Consider the following 21166-nt stretch of genomic DNA (forward strand, 5'->3'; position numbering starts at 1 on the left):
TTGTGGACCCTCTTTAAAGAGACCATGCGCCTCTGGTCATGGCTGGAACAGCGGGGTATTTCCCTGGTTCAACACCTAGCAGGTTGTGAGAACACCAGAGGAGACCAATTCTTCCAAATAAGCATAGCGGATCACAAATGGCATCTCAAACCAGAGGTGGTGCAAGGCTCAGCAGTGGAGAGAGCCTTGGTTAGATCGTGCAATGTCAGCAGTTCTGCTTGATGAACTTTCCGAGGTTGCTCTCACTCAGAGAGGCTTTATTCTCTAATGGAGCTTCGGTCTCCTGTATGGCTTTCCACTTAAACCACTTCTGCCCAGAGTTGTCAAAAAAGATCAGGGATGATTTGTCCTGAGTCATCCTTGTGGGTCTGGGCTGGGTTCAGAGAGTCTGGTATCCCGAGCTGTTGAGCATGTCCATCAGTCCTCCGATCAGGCTGTCCTTTCAGTAGGATCTTCCATTGTAGCAGCAGAGGAGGGTTCTCCAGCTGAACCTGTCAACGCTCCGCTTTCATGCATGGATATTTCTGCTCGAAGTCTGTAATGTTATCTTCGCAGCTCGCCGTTCCTCCACAAAGATGGTATACGCTGGCCGGTGGAACGAGTTTGTGGCATGCTGTACAGGCAAGCAGATTAACCCTTTATCTGCACCCCTTTCCCAAGTTGTTTTATTTATCCTTACCCTGGCCCAGCATGCCTCTGTATTGGACACCTTGAAGGGTTATTTATCTGCTATCTCTGCCTTTCTGCGGCTGTCCGATCACCCCTCCCTCCTCAAATCCCCTAGTATAAATAGGTTGCTTATTGGTCTGCAGCACGTTCCCCCAGCATGTTCCCCAAGCTTCCCTTATTATGCCTCAATGGCACTTTAAGTTGGTTCTTACCTTTCTAATAAGTGCTCATTTTGAGGCACTTTCTATCTATTTATTTATAAAGTTTTGTATAGCGTGTACATGACCCTAGTGGGTATCAGGGCGCTTTACATGACGAGAAGTAGAGTAACGCCTGACCTGGGAAACATGAAACACATGCCTGAGAGCCAAACATATCAGAAAGTAAAACAGGATAACCTGGATTGGTCTTGATTAAAGTCAGTAATGGGAAGGTCAATCACCATAAGAGTTTGGTAACTATACATTTTCAATGTTGCCGATATATTGTCTTAGGGTAACAACTTAGTCAGTAGAAAAGATTTGGCTTCTTTTTTGAAGGAGGAGGTAGAGGACATTAGGTGAACGTCCGGTGATAGAGAGTTCCATATTTTGGGTGCAATAACCGAGAATGCTCTGGCACCCGTTTCCCTTTTGTGGGTTTGTTGGGTTTTCTGAAGCACGGTGAGCGCACTTCATGAGGATCTGCTGCCCCCTGATATTTCTAGCTTTTGAGTCAAGTAACTAGGGGTTTTGAAGTGTAACTCTTTATGATTCATGCTAGCAATTCTGTTGGATTCTTGTTTCGTACGGTAGCCAGTTTAATCTGCCCTCATAGGCTCCTCACTATCAAGACAGCCATTCTGGTGACAGATACATCTGCCCGGATTGTCAGTGCGCTGCAGGTGTTGTCATCTCAGCCTTCATATGTCTCTTCCTAGACAACTGGTCCTTCAGACTTGAGCATCCTTCTTGCCGAATGTAGTAACCACGTTCCATGTAGGCCAGTCCATCGCTTTGTCTACCTTTTATGCTCTTCCTCATCCCTTTGAGGTAGAGAAAGGAGAGACTTTACCTCCTGGACCCAAAAAGAGGATTGCCGTCGTACCTTGATGGCGCAAAACATTTTTAGGTGCATGATCCACTCTTCATGGGATATGTCGGAACCAAGAAAGGAAAGGCCATGCAGAAATTAACCATCTCCCGATGGATTGTGCTCTGCATTGAGATCAGCTATGCATTGGCCAAGAAGCAACCCCCAGAGGGTTTGCATGCTCATTCCACCAGAGCAATGGCTGCAACCACTGTGTTAGCACACAGAGTTCCGATTCCAATCCTGGACATATGTCAGGCAGCAATGTGGACCTTGCTGTACAGGTTCACCAAGCATTACTGCCTGAACAGTCCGATCTCTTGGACGGGCACTTAGCCTGTTTGGTCCTGCAGGACTTTCTGGTCTAAAATGTATTTGCAGACACATCTCCGGGGAGGTATTGCTTGGGTATCTATTCTAAGGTAAGGAATCTGCTGCTAGAAGTCTCTATTAGATGAACAAGTTACTTACCTTCGGTAACGCCTTATCTGGTGGAGACTCTATCTAACCGTAGATTACTTACCGACCCACCGATCCTCCCCCGTTCTGTAAATAGATTTATAGGTACATGGCTATCCTCTTTTCAGGGTCCTGGTTCCACACACCTGTAGTTAGTGTTCGTAGTGGCTCCAGGCTTCTGGCATGGAAAGTCATGAAAATAACCTGACCTCCCTGCCCTGGGATGGCTCCTATAAAGGCACAGCGCTCATCACTTCCTGCACAGACTGCTTCACATGGAGCTGAACAACAACACCTACTGGAGCCCATGAGTACTGCTCATGAAAAAAATTCCCGCTCCAGTATAACATCAGGGGATAATTCTAAGAAAAGGATTCTCCGGCAAGCCAAAATTAAAATATTTTTTTCTCTGCACATTATGCAGCAGATGATGGAGTATATCGAAGGTCTGGCAAATCAATCACTATGCATAAAGTGATGCAGATGCGGAATCACATCATTTCAGTATCCCTGGCCATACATCATATAATCTGAATCATATACTCTGTATCCCATCTGCCTAAGTATTACCTTTGTGAACATATCATGTGAAGATAGGAGGCACAGTGGCCCAAGCAGTTCCAACCTTTACCAACCTCTACTCAATTGTCAGGTCATTTGAACCTGTGTATTATGCAGCCAGCTCAGAGCCCGGTACCCTAGCTGTCTTCAGTAGCTGACCTCATTTTACAATCTAAGCAAAGATGGTTTCAGCTCAAATCCATTTTTAACACGCTTACAGTGGGAGACAATCCATTAGGGATCAGTGATGTAACAAAACGTTAGTGACCCCTCCCAGGATTTGCTGGAGGGGCCCCTCACAATCGCATCAGTAGGGGCTGGGGGCTCCCCTCCAGTATGGGTAGGCCTGGGGGCTCCCACACCTCAGGGGTAGCGGGACTTTATTGCACCCCTGTTAGAGACACTCACTCATCACCGACATCCAAAAAGAGGTTCAAAACCTGGGCATTTTCACAGATCAGAATCTGTTTCCCTACATGTTGTTTGGCAGAAATTAACAGATGACCGTACAAAACCAACTTAAATGGTTATAGGTAAGTAATGTATTTCCGTTGAGTTGGATGACCCCCTCTGCCAAATGTAGTGTTCTCATGATAACAAACTGTGAATGGAATGACTCATAAAGTAAGGAATGCTCCACATCATTTATTAATTTGAAATTATGTGGACTGATGCTGCACGCACCGACTCATCCAAACATAAATCACTTTAAGTGCTTGAGTTTGAATAACTAAACTCATTAATAGTTACTTTCTCAACAAACATATAGCAGCAGTATTTTCAGCTTAGATATTTTTAAGGGAATAACGGAAATCTGTGTGGAAATTAAACTTTCAGAATAGTGATTCATTTTAAAACTTATTTTCTAAAATTCTGCGTTTATTATTGTTTAATTTAAAGCCAGCAAATCCTTGGAAGAAAAACGGGAACTGCATCACTTCACAAGGTCACCATAAAGATTGATGAAAATGATGGCTCCAAACCCTTGCAAATTACACATGACCCTCCGCTGCCTGCATGTGACTCTAAATTAATGGAACGAGCAATGAAGGTAACTTATCCTGATTTAGCTTACAATGAAAAACTGCTCAATAGGGGGAAAGGATATTGCCTCTTTTCAACGTTTTTGTATTAATTACAAACATTTAGTCCTGTCCCTGTAGAAAGATTTATTGTATTTTCATAATACTCTTACGTTCTTTCTATTGTGTGTTTTATGGTTTTGACCCAGAATTCGGTCCTTTGCAAGACTTAATTTCAGATGTTAACCATTAAAACGGGCTCACTTTTCGGTGGCTGCTGTCCTGGTATCCTGACCTGACCATTACATCCTAACTATAGCTGCATTGTGTTACAATCAACGCTGCATTTTTTGCTTTTTTGGGTGTTTTTTGTTGGATGAGCATAATCTTGTATATACCTCTTGTTGGTGCAGTTGTAAAGTTTCATAGAATAGCTGATGACATATGTTACTGTTCAACATCTCAGTTGAACTTACCATTATTTTGAAGGGATGAATGCATTGGTCATCCCTGCAATGATTTAGACTGGTAACCTGCAGGTTGGTCACTCCTCCAAATTGCGAGTCATCAACCCCATTGAGCTGCGTTCACCATCGACACAGGTTGGTAAGGCTTGGCTTGAAGAAGTCGCCGCTGCCTTTTCCTATCTCGTTTGATGCTAGATTTGGAAGGCAGGATCTTATAGGGAACAAATTACAGAGAGAGGATGATTTTAGCACAGACTGCAGAGAAAGGATGATACAGGAAAGGTAGACAAACCCCTGGAGAAAGCAACAGCAGGAAGAAACATGTTGCAACTACTGGCAGATAGTTCCAGTCTCCTTGTATAGTGTTTTTTAAACCCAGGTACCCAGATGTGAGTTGTAGAACAGGAATTAGAAGTCACATATGATTTTTGGAGAAATTCTGCTGAACATTCTCGAATATGGATCCTCCCTTTCAAGATGGCTGCCACATTTTTCAGGAACCACATCCACCCCAGAGGCATTTCACTGTTGAGATAGATTGTTTTTCTCACATTGCAAACACAAGTGTGCTGGAGTAAAGGAGTGCCCAGCAAGACTCCACCTTCCGCATTGAATTTGTTAAGCAACTTTCAGGAAAGAAGACGCCCAAGAAGAGTGACCACCTGTCCTTTGTGCTGCTGATGATTCAATGCTTGGCTGTGAGGCCTTTGGCATCCTTCCACTGAAGAAACATATAACACTCTGCCTTCTCTATGGAATGCCTGGTTCGTTTGGATGATTTGAGAAAAATCTTGTAACCCAAATAGAAGCATGAGATGCAAGCTCCTAAGAGCTATCGCAAGGACCAACAGATAGATTCATGAAGCCAAATTGCGATTGCAATCGCTGAGATTTAGCAATTGCGATCGCAATTTGAGTAAAAGGAATTCATGATAGTGAAAATAGCAAAAAAGCGAAATCGCAAAATCAAAATTGCGAGTTCGCAAATCAAATTGCAGAATCCTGGAACAAGCCCATTAGCGATTTTGAAATAGCGAGAAACTATGGAATCTGCAAAATTATTAGCGAACTCGCAAAATAATCGCTATCACCATTCAAGAAAAATCGCTGTTTGCGAAAAACCCGATAATCGCTATTTGCGACGCGCAATTTAAGGAGAACCCAAACCAGGTGGTAACCAGTAAAGAAAGAAAGAAAAAAAAAACTTTAGCTAACTACAAACAGGTGCAGGCCTGACCGAACACACTTAAGGACATGCAGCTGGAGCCTGAGGACTCTCACAATGCCAGGACTCTACATGGTGGTCAGGCGGCGAAGGCTACAGCGAGCAGCACGGAACAGACGTAGGATCCAGGAGCGGATATTCCGTCAGCGGGTTACCCTTCTGGGCCAAACCAGGGAGCAAATCTATGCTAAGTACCGCCTAAATGGGTCAATGATCATTAAGTTGATCCGGGACCTAGACTCCCTGATGCAGCACCCAACAAGGAGGACCCATGCCGTTCCCACCCATATGCAGGTATTGTGCAGCCTGCACCTACTGGCCTCCGAAAGCTTCCAGGGGATATTCGCTGTTGCAGGGGGGATATCCCAGCCCACCATGTCCCGCTGCCTAAGGAGTTTCCTGGATGCAATGCTGACCCGGCTACACCACTACATATCATTCCCCACCACCCAACAGGACTTGAATGACACCAAGCTGAAATTCTACAACATTGCACAATTCTCGCATGTAATTGGATGCATTGATTGTACCCACATCCACATCTGCCCACCAGCACAAACGGAATACATGTACCGCAACCGCAAGTCCTACCACTCCCTCAATATCCAGATGGTGTGCAACGCCAAGAATTACATCACGGATATAGTGGCACAATATACGGGCAGCACACATGACTCCTTCATCTTCCGGCACAGCGGCATTCACACACAACTGGCCAGGGGAGACTTTGGTGAAGGACACCTACTAGGTAAGTACACATGCCCCCAAACAGTACACTGTGATCATGTATCTGCGCAGAACAGGCACTCACCCTGTGCTTCTTACCCTCAGGTGACCGCGCCTACGGTCTACGTGAGTACCTCCTTACCCCATACCTCAACCCTGCCACACCACAGCAAAGGCGTTACAATGCTGCACACATACGCACAAGAAATTTCATTGAGAGGACATTTGGCCTATTGAAGAGACGTTTCCGCATACTGCACAAGACTGGTGGGGCCATCAAATACACACCTGAGGTCTGCTGCCGCATCGTGGCCGTGTGTGCAATACTCCACAACATTGCTATCAAGCGCAGGATACCAGTGGAGATATCTGGCAGTGAGTCGGAAGGGGACAACCGCCCGCCTCCACATGTGCGTCATGCATGCAGAGAAAATCCTGCTGAAGGACACAGGCGCCGCAACCACATCACTATTAACTGTTTCTAGTGCACCCATTCCCCTCACAAAACACTGCACCCATGCATGACAAATGTAATAATGACATGGGTGTGAATCAAGTTAGACCATTAATCTTTATTGTTCATGCATAATAAATTGGCCTTTACTAATTTTGGTGTCTCATGAAGAGAGTATTACTCCATACCTCCCCATGCTGGGGTAGTGGGCTTGCAGGGGTGTACTGCATGGCCTCCCTGAGAGTGTCTGAGTTCTCACTGTCGGTTACGACGAGACGCCCCAAGTCGTCTTATCTGTGTCCTGAGGGACGGTGTTGGCCCTAGTTGATGCTGTTGGCCTGCTGCTGCGGCGACGTACAGACACAGGTGGCAAGGATGCGCTGCTGTTAGTTGAGGCTACCTCGCTCACGTCATCAGGCCCCTCTGGTTCTCCATGGGCAGTGGACTGGCTGCAGAGAACTGCTGCTGTAAGCAGATCTAGTGACCTGGCCACATCCTGGCAACACTGCACCATCTGGCCCTGCATGGCAAGTGACCTGCGTGCCAGCTGTGATGTTGCATTCCCAACTATGTGGTTTGACCTGGTGTAGGCCGATAGGCGGGCCAGTAGTTGGCGGTGGCGGCAGCGGGTCATGTCCTGCTGGGCTACCAGCAGCTGGCTGTTCTCTCTGACAGTAGCGGTCATCTGGGCAATATTTTGGCCTGTCACCTGCAGCTGGGTGTGAATTGCTGCCAGGTGACGCGCCTGTGTACGGTGCACCGCCAGCATGCGGCGTTCAATGGCCAGGCCAGGATCAGGTAGTAGGAGTGCCCTGCCCGTGCCTGCTGAGCCCTGACGCTGCTGGCACCTCAGTGCGCTGGTGTGTGATCTGGCTCCAGCTGTGCGCCTAGTCTGCCTCCTAGGCGCTGGTGGTGGGGCCTGTACCACTGCTGTGGCTGTTTGTTGGGGTGTTGGCTGCACACCTGTGGCTGCAGGGGTGGCCCTGTCCGCACGGGGTGGTGGTGGAAGAACTGCTGGTGGCTGTGATGGACCGGGTCGTTGGTTGGACTGGCCCTCACCCTCAGTGTCCTCCTGGGTCTCGGCGATGTGCAGGGCCTCGCTGTCTGTGCTGGGTTGCTCAACTGCACCTGTAATGTGAAAGGGTGCATGATTAATGTTATGTATCTTGCACAAGCAATGTTGATACATGCATGCAGGCTTGCTTTCCCTGACTGGCTTTTGGATTTACTTTGATTTTTTAGCTCTGGCTGTGTTCAGCTAACTGGGGTTGTATGATGTCACTACAACTACCACAATGCAATGGGGTATTTCAGGTGTGCATGGGCTGCATTGTTGGGGATGTCATATTGCTAGCTCAGGAGTCATGGGCATTGTTGGGGGACAGGGTCGCAGTCGCATGGCACTTACCTTCAGATTGTTGGCTGGGTCGAGACTAGTCCAGCTGGATGACCCCCACGCAGGCTTCTGGTGCAATGGTGTCCTCTATCAGGTCCTCCAATGGGGTGTTTGGTGTGGCTACAGGTTCCCCTCCACCGGTGGTCAGTCGCTCCCCAAGCCTCTCGGCGATACGCTCCTTAGAACGACCTCTCAGGTCGTACCAGCGCTTTTTATGGTCATCAATTGACCGCTGGGTCACCCCAACCGAATTAACTTCAGCGCGGATGTGCTGCCAGATCCTGCGCTTGTCTGCCTCTGACACCCTCCGGGAGTCTTTGCCAAAGAGGCGTGCATGGTCCTTGGAGACCCCCTCAATCAGATACTCCAGTTCAAGTTCTGAAAACTTGAGTTTTCGCTTCCTCTCCTGGCCACTGCTCCCTGCTGCATCCTGGGACATGTTGGTGAATTTTTGTCCTGCTGGGGTGCTGCACAGTCTAAGGTTTGGAGCTCTTCAGTATCCTGCTTCCACTCTCTGGCTCTGTGTTCAGTTTGTGGGTGTGGTAAGCCTACTTCCTGGTTGTGATGTCATCAGTGGGCTCGAAATGCGACTTCCCGTTTTTGCAATCTCGCAGTTAGAGAGATCGCAAAATGCGATTTCGCTAATTGCGAGGTCGCAATTTCTACATGGAAAAATGGCGATTCTGCGATTGAGTGATTGTGGCAAGATCGCAATCGGCAATTGCGATCGATTGCGAATCGCATTTTTGCATCGCTTTTCTACATGAATGCCATTCTGCGATTTTCAAAATGCGAATCGCAATTTTTCGCAATTTGCTAATCGCAGAATGGCACCTTCATGAATCTGGCTGCAAATCCTTTCTAGTCAATTCAAAATGCAATTTTCCTTTATACAAACAGGGTTACAAATGCCATTGACCTCGTATTCTTCCTGACCACTAACTTTGAGACGTAAAAGCCTAGATTTATTTCTGTATAGGCCTGACTTGAAAGAGGAGACATTAAATGAGGGATGAATCTTACAGGTTGAAGATTAATTCTGACTGTTACAGGATTAATACGAGAAGGGTCCATAATGCTTTGGGCTTAATTTAGATTAATGAATGGAAGATGATCAGAGGGTAACCAACCTTATTTACCTCTTTAGAATCAGGAGCCAGTCTGCGAGGTTGGTTGATCTGCCTGCCCTATAACTGCTGAGTCTTCTGTAAATGTGATTTTAATGGCCTCTCATGAGGAACATTGAATCAGAAGATAGAATTCAAATAATTGTTTGTGAATGGTAGCCATAAGTAGTAAAACTTGGGCCATAACCAAAAGAAGAATGAATGTAATTATTATAAGAGAGTAGTGCTTTAGGGAGTGAGTATGTCTAAATAGATTGATTAGAATTAATTAACGATTGCAGGTTAGTTTCAAGAGTTTGATTTAATCTCAGTTTGCCCATTAGTATGAAGATAAAAACTGGAGACCACTGCTCGTTGAATCTTCCAGTGTTTGCACAGCTGGGTCAACAGGATACTCTTTTATTTGTTAGGCCATGAAACCTGAAAATGTTCAGGCATTTTTAGTCACTGTAATAACTGTACAGCCTTCAAAAGTTGATAAATACTAAACAAATGTGGCTGAACTGAATTCTAAAATTCTGGATGATATTTCAAGAGGAACTAATAACCATACTAGAGATTAGTTGTTAATCTATTTTAATACACATTTCACTGGACTTTCTTAGCAGCAGTCTGTAAATTTGGGAACCAAAATTGACTCTGAATGAGATCTTCAGTGACTTACATTGGCAGTCCTAAAATCATGTAAGGAATAAAAAATCCTTTAGTTCAAATATAGCAATCCGTTCTCTTGTTCTATTTCTATATTATCTTGATAAAACCATGAATATTTAATTTTTTTTTTTATTGTTTTGCAGCAAAGAAACGCCATATACAGCAAGACATGTCAGCATCAAGCAACATCCCCACATCCCCACCCCCTTATCTCACCCATCTCCCTCTTGGTCTAAGACCTCTTTGTCACCCATCAAATGTTCAATCCATGTAGTTCCCAGATTCGCTGGCTGCCGGACCATGTAATCTTCGACAGTCACCCCTTCTGTCCCAACCATGTAGCAAAGTGTTCGTGTCCCTTTAAAGTCCTCCATCCAGCCCATGATAGATTCGCCATTTACCCCATACTCTTTGGAATTTCTTCGGGCACCCTTGTGCTTTTATATGTAACCCTTTCGGCGGTCATGTAGAGGTCCATTCCCCTCCTCCATTCCTCTAGTTGTGGTATATCTGGGGCCCCCAATTTCCTGGCTATGTCTCTCTTGGCCACCACCAGGGCTAGCACTAGGAAGATCAGCTGTGGCCTGGGTACATCTAAATCATTAGTCATTCCCAGGAGTACAAGTCTTGGTTCTGGCTGTATGTCTACCCCTAGCACCTCTCCCAGTTCAGCAAGAACCTCCCCCCAGTATATTTGAATGTTTGGGCACGACCAGACAATGTGTAGGAAACCTCCCCTTTCATGACCACACCTAGGCAGCAGGGGTCAGGTATTCTCCCCATTTTATATAGTCTTACTCTATCGAAGTAAACCCTGTGCAAGATCTTGAACTGTATCAAACGGAGACGCGACTTAATCGCCACCTCCATGGGGTGCATCAACACCACACCCCAGTCTACGTCGTCCATGTCTCCCACCTCCTGTTCCCATGTGGTTCGGAGCCCCTCCAACCTGTTTGGTCTGTTGTTCATAATGGTCTTATACGTGAGGGATACTGCCTTGCCAAGGATCTTGTCCTGTAACAGGCGGCCCTCCAGTGGCGCATATTCAGGGAGTGCTTCCAACAATGCCCCCTCCGCTCTCCATGCATGTCTCAGTTGCATGTACTTAAAAAAACTGGGACCGCTGGAGCCCAAAGTCCGCTTGTAGCGACGGGAATGATTGCAGTGCCCCCTTTTTGATTACGTCTCCTAAAGTAGAGATGCCTATGGCGTCCCAACCCTGAAACCCTTTTAACTTGCTGATTTAATTCATCCATGCGCAGTCCCATAGCCGTGTCTGTTTTGTTGGTTTAAGGTCCCACTTAATGGCTTTCGTCACCCTTTTCCATGCCCCCAGTGTGATTTTAGTAGCCGGTAGTAGCCTAGCCTGTCCTTTTCCTCCGTAGATGTAGTGGAGACACGTGTGGGTGCCCATGGTGTGCCTTTCCAGCGCGTAAGTGGGGTGTGTGGCCGGTGTGTGTATCCATTTATTTATGGGGGCCAGGTGTTCCGCCCAATAGTATGCTTCTAGATCTGGCAGTGAAGTACCCCCATCGTATTGGTGTCTCTGTAGGTTTGCTAGTGCTATCCTAGGGTGCTTACCCAGCCAAAGGTATGATCGCAGATCCGCGTGTATATCTTGAAAGACTGTATTCTTCATGGGGAAATATTCATTCTGGAAGGCGTACAGAAATCTCGAAAATGAAATCATTTTAAACATGGCTGCCCGCCCAAGAATAGTCAAAGGGAGCGTCTGCCACCTGCTGGCATCGGTTTTGAAGTTACGTTGGACCCGAGCAATGTTACGGTCGTATTAAAGGTCTCCGTTCGTTGTAATAAATATCCCTAAGTACATGAATCCTTCTCCAGTTGTCTGCAGTCTCTCAGGCAGGGCGGGCCAGCTATCTTCCCCCCTAAGGTCGTAAAGAGTCGACTTATGCCAGTTAATCTGGTATCCAGACTTAGCGCCATACCGGTCCAATTCCGTGAACAGTGCCGGGATTGTGGTCTCCGGTCGCGTGATATACATTAGGACATCGTCCGCGTATAGGGACAGTTTTTCCTCCTGTGCCCCGTGGCCCCTATCTGAAATCCTGAAATTCCCACGTTCTGCCTGACCGTGCACGCCATCCCTTCAATAGAGAGGGCGAACAACAGGGGGATAGGGGGCGTCCCTGTCCTGTACCCCTTTGTATAGGGAAGGCCTTCGACATTGTCCCGTTGATTCTAACCCTAGCACTTGGGTGCGTGTATAGTAGATTGATTTTGTGTCTGTATTTAGGGCCAAATCCTATGCGTTCCATTACTCCCTCCAGAAAAGGCCAGTGGACGGCATCAAATGCCTTTTCGGCATCTAGAGCCAGGAACCAGTGAGGTTCCTCCCTGCTCTCCACTTCTCGAAGCTAGTTGTGGGTCCTCCGTAAATTATATCTAATTGCCCTTTCCGGGATAAACCCCGTTTGGTCAAGGTGGACCAGTCCCGGTATGACCCGCCGGAGGCGGAGAGGCAGGATTGTTGCATACAGCTTCACCTCCACATTCAGGAGGGATATAGGGCTGTAGGACGAGCAGTCCTCTGCTGGTTTCCTGGGTTTGTGGATTGGGACAATAGCGGCCTGTCTAAGGTCTAGTGGGAATTGGCTCTCCTCTTCGGCACCCCGAAAGAGGACCAGCAGATGGCGCGTCAGGAGGTCTGCCATTTTCTTGAAGAACTCCGCGGGGAACCCGTTCGGGCCAGGGGCCTTCCCTGCAGGAAGCTTGGTCTATGCGATTCTAACTTCCTCTTCGGTTATGTCTCCCTCTAGGTCTAATCGGTCCGCCTCCTCTAGAGTCGGGATATCAATATGCGCCATATATTGCAGTGCCTCCTCTTTTGACCCGAGGTCACATGCTTGATAGAAGGTGCTATAGCTCTCGGCGAATGCGTTCGCTATCTTGATGTCCGTGAGCGCCCACTCACCTTGACCATCTCGCACCTTTTCCACCCATCTCGCACATTTTTCCACCCATCTCGCACATTTTTCCACCCATCTATCGTCTCTTTCTCTCCTGCTTAGCCACGCCAACAACCTGCCAGATTTATCTCCTACATCGTACACACGGTGTAGGGTTGCCAGTGCCTGCGACTTTGCCTCCCCTGTCACTAAGTGTCGATATTGAGTTTGTAAGTCTGCAAGGCGTCTAAGGTTCCCTGGGTCCCTCGTAAGTATGTGTTCACTTTCCATCTTCAGTATGTGCGCTTCCAGCCCCTCTATCTCAGTCTGGACTTTTTTCCTATCTTCCGCCAGTCTACACTGTGCCCTATCCCTCAGTACCACTTTAAGTGCCTGCCAAAGGACTACCCGGGAGTCCACCAAGTCCACCTTTTCCGCCAGATATACTTTCACGTCTGCACGTAATCCCTTCAGGATTTCCCGGTTTTGTAGGTCCCAGGCCGACAGTCGAAGTATTTTGGGCCCTTCCCTCGTTCTCCCACCGACCTTCAGGAGCAATGGCGAGTGGTCTGACACCCCCCGGGCACAGTACTCCGCTAAGTCCGTTACCTGTAGCGCCTGCCGTGCCATGAAGACCTAGTACAAGCAGGAGTACACTTTGTGTGCTCCAGAGAAGGAAAAGGCCTTTGCTTCCGGATGAAGCCATCTCCAGACATCAAGGAGACCAAGCGCAGTTATGGTTTTGTCCAATGGTATCACAGTCTGTGATCTGTCACGCTTACCTGTCCTGTCTTTCCCGAGGTCCATTACGTCGTTAAAGTCGCCCCCAAGTATTTGGATTGTATCAGATGTATTAATGATGTCTGATACTCCCTTCAGTGTGCCTGCCTGCAGTTTAGGCGTGGCGTATGCCGAAATAAAAGTGTATTCCCGCCTTCCCCACATGCCGCGTACCTCTACGTATATGCCCTATTGATCAGTCCATGTCTGTGCCATTCTCATAGGTGGTTCTTTTTTTAATCAGGATTAGCACTCCTCGTGAGCCTGTAGTAAACCCTGCGTGTGCTAGGACTCTACATTGTCCCCTCGCCAGGAATGCGCATTTCGTGCTTTGCAGGTGTGTCTCCTGGAGGAGCACCACATCGGCCCCTGACCTCTTCACATAATTGACTAGGCCTCGCTTTATCTTACAGCCTAAACCGTTAACGTTCCAGGTCAATACCTTAAACCCTCCTCTGTGTACGGGTTCTCGTTCTGGGCTACCCATATGCGTAATCTTGGAATAGTAACTGCTGGGATCTTGCAGCCCTGGGTGGGATTTGTCATGTTGCGCGTGTGTGTGCTTGATATGACATGGTAAAAAACATTGCTAACCCGCCACTAAAACATTGTGAACATACCCAACTTTCCCCTGCTCCCCCCTCCCTACCTTTCTCCCCCTTCGGTCCCACCATCTACCTCCTTCTACGGCAGGACTTATCGGCAGGAAAAGGTCTGTCGCCCTCCCCTGGTCTCCCTCCCTTCTCCTGACCTACCCCAACTTAACGAACAAAACGCGGTCAGTAAGGATAGTATTTCACTGTACCCACAGTTCTGTGTGACAGTTTTATATCAAAAGCGATTAGGTACAAAAATAACCAAAGTCTAAATAGCAAAAATAACATTTAGGAGGCGTGTAAGCCACTTGCGTGTCTCCGATCAGTCCAGCCGATATCTCGTCCACCCAGTTGCCTTCTCGCTCAGATGTTAAGGTATTTGCCTTCGCCCTGCACAGGGGGGCCGCCTGTATCAGGGTCCTTTTCCAGTTCATTAATAGCGGCCACCAACGGATGAAGTGAATGATCTTCATCCTGGTCACTCCCTGACGTAGCCCTTCCCGCGCCGTCCTCTCCCTCCGAGCGCTCCTCTGGAGCCAACCTGGGTGTCCTGGCGGGGAGTTGCAGAGTCCTGGGTTCTCCTGGGGGTCCTTTGCTGCGATGGGTAAGGTGTAGTTTGCGGCGTCCTCGACCCCCTCATTCTGCGTCTGCGTTGCGGTTTCAAAACCATGAATATTTATAAGGTTCCATGGTAGCCTTCTTAACTTGTTTCATAACATTAAAGACCCCATTCAAAAATGCCTTGGTTGAAAGAATCCTCTTATTTGAAGGTAAGAGTTGTTCTTAGGAATCTTAACTAGATAAGCTATCAGCAGCTATATTTTGAGTACCAACAGTATAAGTGCTTTTTGGGGTCTAGGCTGGGCAGTGCATGCACTACTCTGTGAGGCATGCTGTATTGAAGTACGGCATAGAAGCTCCGCCCATTTCCCGTGCATCTTTTAATTGTCTCCTGTTACTGTCCTTTCAAAATTGTTGCTTTTCATTCGTGAATAGGCTTACTAGTCCCTCCATGTCTGCAATTGTAAACTGGACTTTTTACTTGTCTTGTTACACTGTCTGCTTTATCTAGTCGGTGAGCACTACTTTCTTTAACGATCTTCCCTATTCCACCCACGACATTGCAGCTCGCAGCCACCTTTTATATCATGTAATTTAGTCATGTATGTGTTTTCATTTCCAGCGCGGTCTTCTTTAACTATAGTGGCTGCGCTTATTTTTAATTTACGGCGCAATCCACTTTCACTTTAGGGGCCACCCTTATATATTTGTCTAATTTACAGCACAGGCCACTTTCACTTTAGCGGTCACACTTATTTATTTATTTAATTCACAGCGTGATCGCTTTAACTTTAGCTGCCGCACTACAAAAGATTGCTTTATTTTTTTTTTACATTTTATGTAAAAGCCCACCATACACGCTTACGCTTTAATGTTGGCTGTGCCCCTTTCTTCAGACGCTTGCTGTAACCTGAATAGGCGAGCAGCGTCAAAGGAAAATGTTGCGGCCACCAAGTGGTCTTGCATTTGCGAGAATTTGAGCTATTTCCATTAGAAATGACGATGCCTTTTATAGATGCGTTGCTTTGAAAAACACATGAATAAAAGACATTCACATTTACAATGCCAATAGCTTAAAATCTCGCAATTTGCGAGACCTATTGCATTGAAAATGCTTGTTAAAATCAGTTACTGAAAGGTGTCCCGTCTTACCGGCCAAATATTTTTGCATTCAGCTGGTTTGTGTACTTTATTATTTTTGTGCTCTATATGCACAATTACTTGATGTTCGGCACATGGTAAAAAAACAAAGCTTCCATTCTTGAAATATCTACTAAACAGCCAAAATCTCTTCTTCTAATACGATAATTTTGTTCAGACTTAGAAAAAGCAAAAATAAAATGCTATTGGGTGTTCATCCTGTTTAGGTCCGGTCAGAAACATCAGTTGGAATGATAAATGGTGTCGAAATATCAGGTTGAGCGAGAATAGAGGCACTGGTGAATTTTTACATGAGTTTCAGTAGCTTGGGAATCTCCCAGCGTCCAATTAAATATAGGACGAACCAAATCAGACAATATTTTAATGAATTTCTGGTATTAGTTTGCCAACACTAAAAAAATTAATCTAATATTGGTTTACTGTGAGAAAGTGGCTCGATATATACTGGACCAAAGTAAGGTACACTGTGTATATAGACCACAACCCCTAGAGGTAAAACAGAGGTTAAAGTCAGGGCTGACCTTGCTCTCCAAAGTGGTAGCTTGGTCGAGCAGTAAGACAGTACCAGAGGACAGTGTAAAGCATTTGTTGTACCCACTCAGTCAGCAAAAGGTTTCACACACTCAAGGACTGAACTCCAGGCCAATTGTTTTTAGGTGAAAGGTATAGTTGTTTTATTTTTAGAACCAACAGGTATCAAAATATACTTTTCTTAATATAAGTGATCTCCGATAATTACTTTGCAGTAAGGTAATAAACTTTGTAAACACAATAGGTACAGTGGTTCCAGTAGGCACCACAATTCTAAACACAGCATAGCATTGAGCTCAATGTTTTTTTTTTACATAAATGCAGTTGATTACTTTGTTGATTACTTTTGAACTCCAGGACTGGATCCTAGATTCAGTCTAGGGTCTAAGCTGAAAACAGGTTAGTAAAAACGTTTTGGTTATTGCAATGGTTTTTAAAGAATATAAAGGTATTTTAAAAGTTGACACTTAGAAACTTTTCAGCGAAAAACTAGCAATCTTATCCTATGGAAGGAAATTAGTCACAGGTAAAGTCGGTTCTCGTTACTTTTGTAATCTAGGACTGGACTCCTATGTTCAGTACTGGGGTCTCTACCTAAGACAAGTAAGTATTTACGTTTTAGTAGTTGGTACGATTTTTAAGGAATATTTGTCATTTTCAAAAGTAGACACTTAGAGAAAAATAGTCAATGGTTTCATCTGCAAGAAAATGCAGGTTATGGGTAAGTACAGTTCTAATTCCTTTTGCAGTTCAGTACTGGGCTGAGAGGTACAGTACTGGCTCCTCTCCTGACTCCAGGTGAGTAATTCGTAATTTGTTGGTCAGCTGATTTTATAGGAATATTTTAGAGTTTCAAAACTTCACATTTTAGAAGATTTGTCGAGTCAAACCAGTCAATGTTATCCAATGGCAGGAAAGTGAGTTATCCGATTCCAGGTGAGTACTCTGCTGGTGAAGTTAAGGCTCTGGGCATAGACATGGGGGTCTTCCAGGGTCCGGAAGGTACAGTAGTTACACCCTCAGCGGCACAGATGCAGCCGGGTGCAGAGAGAGTAGGCCCAATGCAATCCAATGGAGGGTAGGGGGCCTACGGTTGGTGGCTGCAAGCAAGCAGGCCACGTGGCTGTAGGAGCTGAGCTCCTGGTCCCTTACTCAGGGCAAGTGGGGAAGTAGAGCAGGGTAGTAGTTGCACTTCCAGCGGCGCTCGGGCGGCGTGGTGCAGGGTGCTTTTGAGTCGTCGGGCGCTCAGTGTTATCCAATGGGAAAGTTAAAAAGTGAACAAAGGCTGCAGGCTCGGGGACGGAGATTCTTCAGGTGCGACCACCACTTCGAGAGGTAAGTAGGGATCTTGGAGAAGAGGTAGGTACCCCAAAGGAAGGCACAGGGGGCCATGGGGCGCCGTGTGCAGGGGTGTCTTTTGGCGTCGGGAAAGCTTACCCTCAGCTGGTCGCGGTTGGAGGGGTCCCTGGTTCTGAGGCTCCAGGCGTCGTCTGGGTCGTCGAGGAGGGTCTTTGGGCACTACTTCGGGTCCCAATCGCCGGGGGCACGTCCTCGTTGTCTTGGGTCACTCTGGCACGGGCCGGGCTTTACAGGTGCAGAGTGGGCTGGATTTGCGGTTCCTGGCTGGCACCAGGGGTATTGCTGTTGGAGCAGAGCCTCTGCTCAGAGGGGTCCCAGTCTGTTAGAGGGTCAAGGCAGGCAGGTCCTCCGGGTTGTCCAAGGTTGCTGTCCACAGGAGTCACCGGGATTAAGCAGGAGCAGGTTCCTGGATCGACAGGCCAGTAGGGCTGGGGCCAAGTCAGTTGGTGTCGTCCTGTTGTTAGCAGGTGCACAGCGGGTCTTCTTATTGATCTTCTTTCTTCTGTTCTTATCGGGATCTGAGGAAGGAAGGTTTAGGGTGCCCTTAAATACTGAATTCAGGGGCGTTAAAGGTAGGGTAAGGGCAGGGACCAATAAGTACCTGTCCTGGGGTGGGTACACCCCCTAGCCTGCTCCTCTCCTGTGGGGAGAGGGGCAGGAGCCTAGCTGTGATTGGGCAGGGCTCCCCAACTTCAAGATGGCCAGAGCCCTGGTTTGTGCTTCACCTCGCCTCTCCGACCTGAGGCTTGGGGTTGGCACAGGCTGGCACACCCCCCTTCCCTACTTAGGGTTTCCTGTCAGTCTTCCCGCCAGAGTGGGGGTCAGAACTGGTGGGGGCCAGTTGCTGGGTACAGCAAATGGTCTGGAGAAGCTCTCAGAGGCGGCAGGCCTTTGAAGCTTCCCCCTGCCCATCCTGTGGGAGGAGACCTAGCACCTCGCCTAGGATGTGCATTGTTGCAGGCCCAGGAGAGCGGGGGGCTTTCCACCCAGGAGTCCAGCAACATGTCTGCTGTGTGGCAGCCTAGTCAGCCTCTCAGTCCAGACGTGGATTGTAGGTTAGGTTTTCAGGGGGCATCTTTAAGATTGCAAAAAACACAGTTGATGGACAGAATGCAGAACAATGTCTTACATTCACCCCAGTACAAAGATCTGGGCCTAAATCCATCGTTTCTTTGCACTCCACACCACCCTAGGTCAGACAATGGCTATATGCAAATCAGCCATGACCCTGTGCCTCATGGAAACAGTCCAGCCCGAACTACCAAGCCATGTCTTTCCTAGACAGGAATCAAGCATCCAAGGACCGGTTTCTGGCTATCAGCCTTCTTCAGCCTGGATAGCTTGACTCTAGTGATGTGGAGAGCCTGGGACTCACGTCTGAGCACACCCAGCCCACTCGGGGTGAAAATTGCAAAAAACACAGTTGAAAGACAGAATGCAGAACAATGTCTTACATTCACCCCAGTACAAAGATCTGGGCCTATATCCATCGTTTTTTTGCACTCCACACCACCCTGGCTGTGTCTGTACTGGGGTGGCGTGGTGAGCAAAATAACGATGGATTAAACCCAGATCTGTGACTGGGGGTGAATGTTTTGCCAATGTGCAACATTCCATCCATCATCTTTTTGTGTTGCATTTTCACCCTAAGTGGGAAGGGTACGCCCAGACGTGGGTCCCGTGCTCACTACGCCACTGGAGTCAAGCTTTCCTGGCTGATGAGGGCTGAAAGCCCGAAACCGGTCCTAGGATGCTTGATTCCTGTCCAGGTAAGACATGGCCTGGCAGTTCGGTCTGGACTGTTCCCATGAGGCACAGGGTCAAGACTGATTTGCATATGACTGTGTCTGTACTGGGGTGGCGAACAAAATAACAATGGATTAAACCCAGATCTGTGACTGGGGGTGAATGGTTTGCCAATGTGCAACATTCCTTCCATCATCTTTTTGTGTTGCATTTTCACCCTAAGTGGGAAGGGTATGCCCAGACGTGGGTCCCGTGCTCACTACGCCACTGGAGTCAAGCTATCCTGGCTGATGAGGGCTGAAAGCCCGAAACCGGTCATAGGATGCTTGATTCCTGTCCAGGTAAGACATGGCCTGGCAGTTCGGTCTGGACTGTTCCCATGAGGCACAGGGTCAAGACTGATTTGCATATGGCTGTGTCTGTACTAGGGTGGCGTGGTGAGCAAAATAACGATGGATTAAACCCAGATCTGTGACTGGGGGTGAATGTTTTGCCAATGTGCAACATTCCGTCCATCATCTTTTTGTGTGGCATCTCTAAGATGCTATCTGGTGCATTTTACATTAAATTCCACACTGGCATCAGTGTGGATTTAATGTGCTGAGAAGTTTGATATCAAACTTGTTAGTCTTCAGTGGAGCCATTATGATGCTGTGGAGTTTGTAATGACAACCTCCCAGCACCATATACTCTTAATGGCATCACTGCACTTACAGTGCCCAGGAATGGCCCTGGGTACTGTAGGGACACAGGGCTCATGCACCTGTGCCCACACCACTGGCATAGGGCACCCAGCTAAAGGGGTGACTGAGGTATGCCAGGGCAATGGGTCTTGTGGGCATGGCACACAGGGATGTGTGCCATGTCGACTCTTTGTTTAGTTCTGTACTTCAGCCAATTTGAAAAACAACATGTCAACAACCCCAACAATCCTTACCAACAAAGGATTCTATTCTGGCGGCGATATATAGATGACATTATTGTCATCTGGGAAGGAGACATGGAAAGTTTTCAAGCCTTCTACACATGGATCAACACCAGAGATGAATGGCTAAGATTCACCTATACAGCAGACAAACAAAAACTGGACTTCTTAGATATCACCATTTACGCAGAAAATGATACCTTACAGACAAAAACAGTTTTTAAACCAACTGCGAAAAACAGCCTTCTCTCATACTACAGTTTCCATCCTCGTCCACTGAGGGAAAATCTGCCCTACAATCAATTCCTAAGACTACGAAGGAATTGTAGTAAGACCCAGGAATACAAAAAACAAGCAGCTGACCTATGTGAGAAACTAAAGGACCGTGACTATCCTCAAAGAGTGATTAACAAATGCAAGAAAAGAGCAAGGAACCAAAATTGGGACAGCCTTTTGGAACCAACGGAGAAAACTTATGATACAGATCTATTGACATGTTACCACCTACAGTACTGTTTGAAATAACACAAAGAAAATAATCAATAAAAATTGGAGGATCTTAACCTTGGTGAACATCAACTGGCCAAAACCAAGGTTTGCAAAAAACAAACCTGAAATCTTAGACATTTTGGTCCACACAAGACCTCCACAGAGAAAACAGAGATCTGAAGTCCCTCGTCTATGGGATCACCTCCCAGTGACTGGACATTTCCCCTGTGGGTCCTGTTCAGTCTGCGCCCTGACAAAACCAGTAAAAGAAA

The 21166-nt window shown here is 47.0% G+C and overlaps 1 protein-coding gene across 3 annotated transcripts in view; it reads left to right on the forward strand.

The window, feature by feature from the left end:
* MED14 (mediator complex subunit 14) overlaps positions 1–21166 on the forward strand; it is a 1095522-nt gene that overhangs the window by 276672 nt on the left and 797684 nt on the right. For all 3 annotated transcript variants that reach the window (XM_086934128.1, XM_086934129.1, XM_086934130.1), the window contains exon 9: positions 3661–3811. In XM_086934128.1, coding sequence (XP_086790254.1) covers positions 3661–3811 — 151 coding nt within the window. The remainder of the gene's footprint in view (positions 1–3660; positions 3812–21166) is intronic.

This window comes from Lissotriton vulgaris, chromosome 8 (genome assembly GCF_964263255.1).
Source record: "Lissotriton vulgaris chromosome 8, aLisVul1.2, whole genome shotgun sequence".
Lineage (NCBI taxonomy): Eukaryota > Metazoa > Chordata > Amphibia > Caudata > Salamandridae > Lissotriton > Lissotriton vulgaris.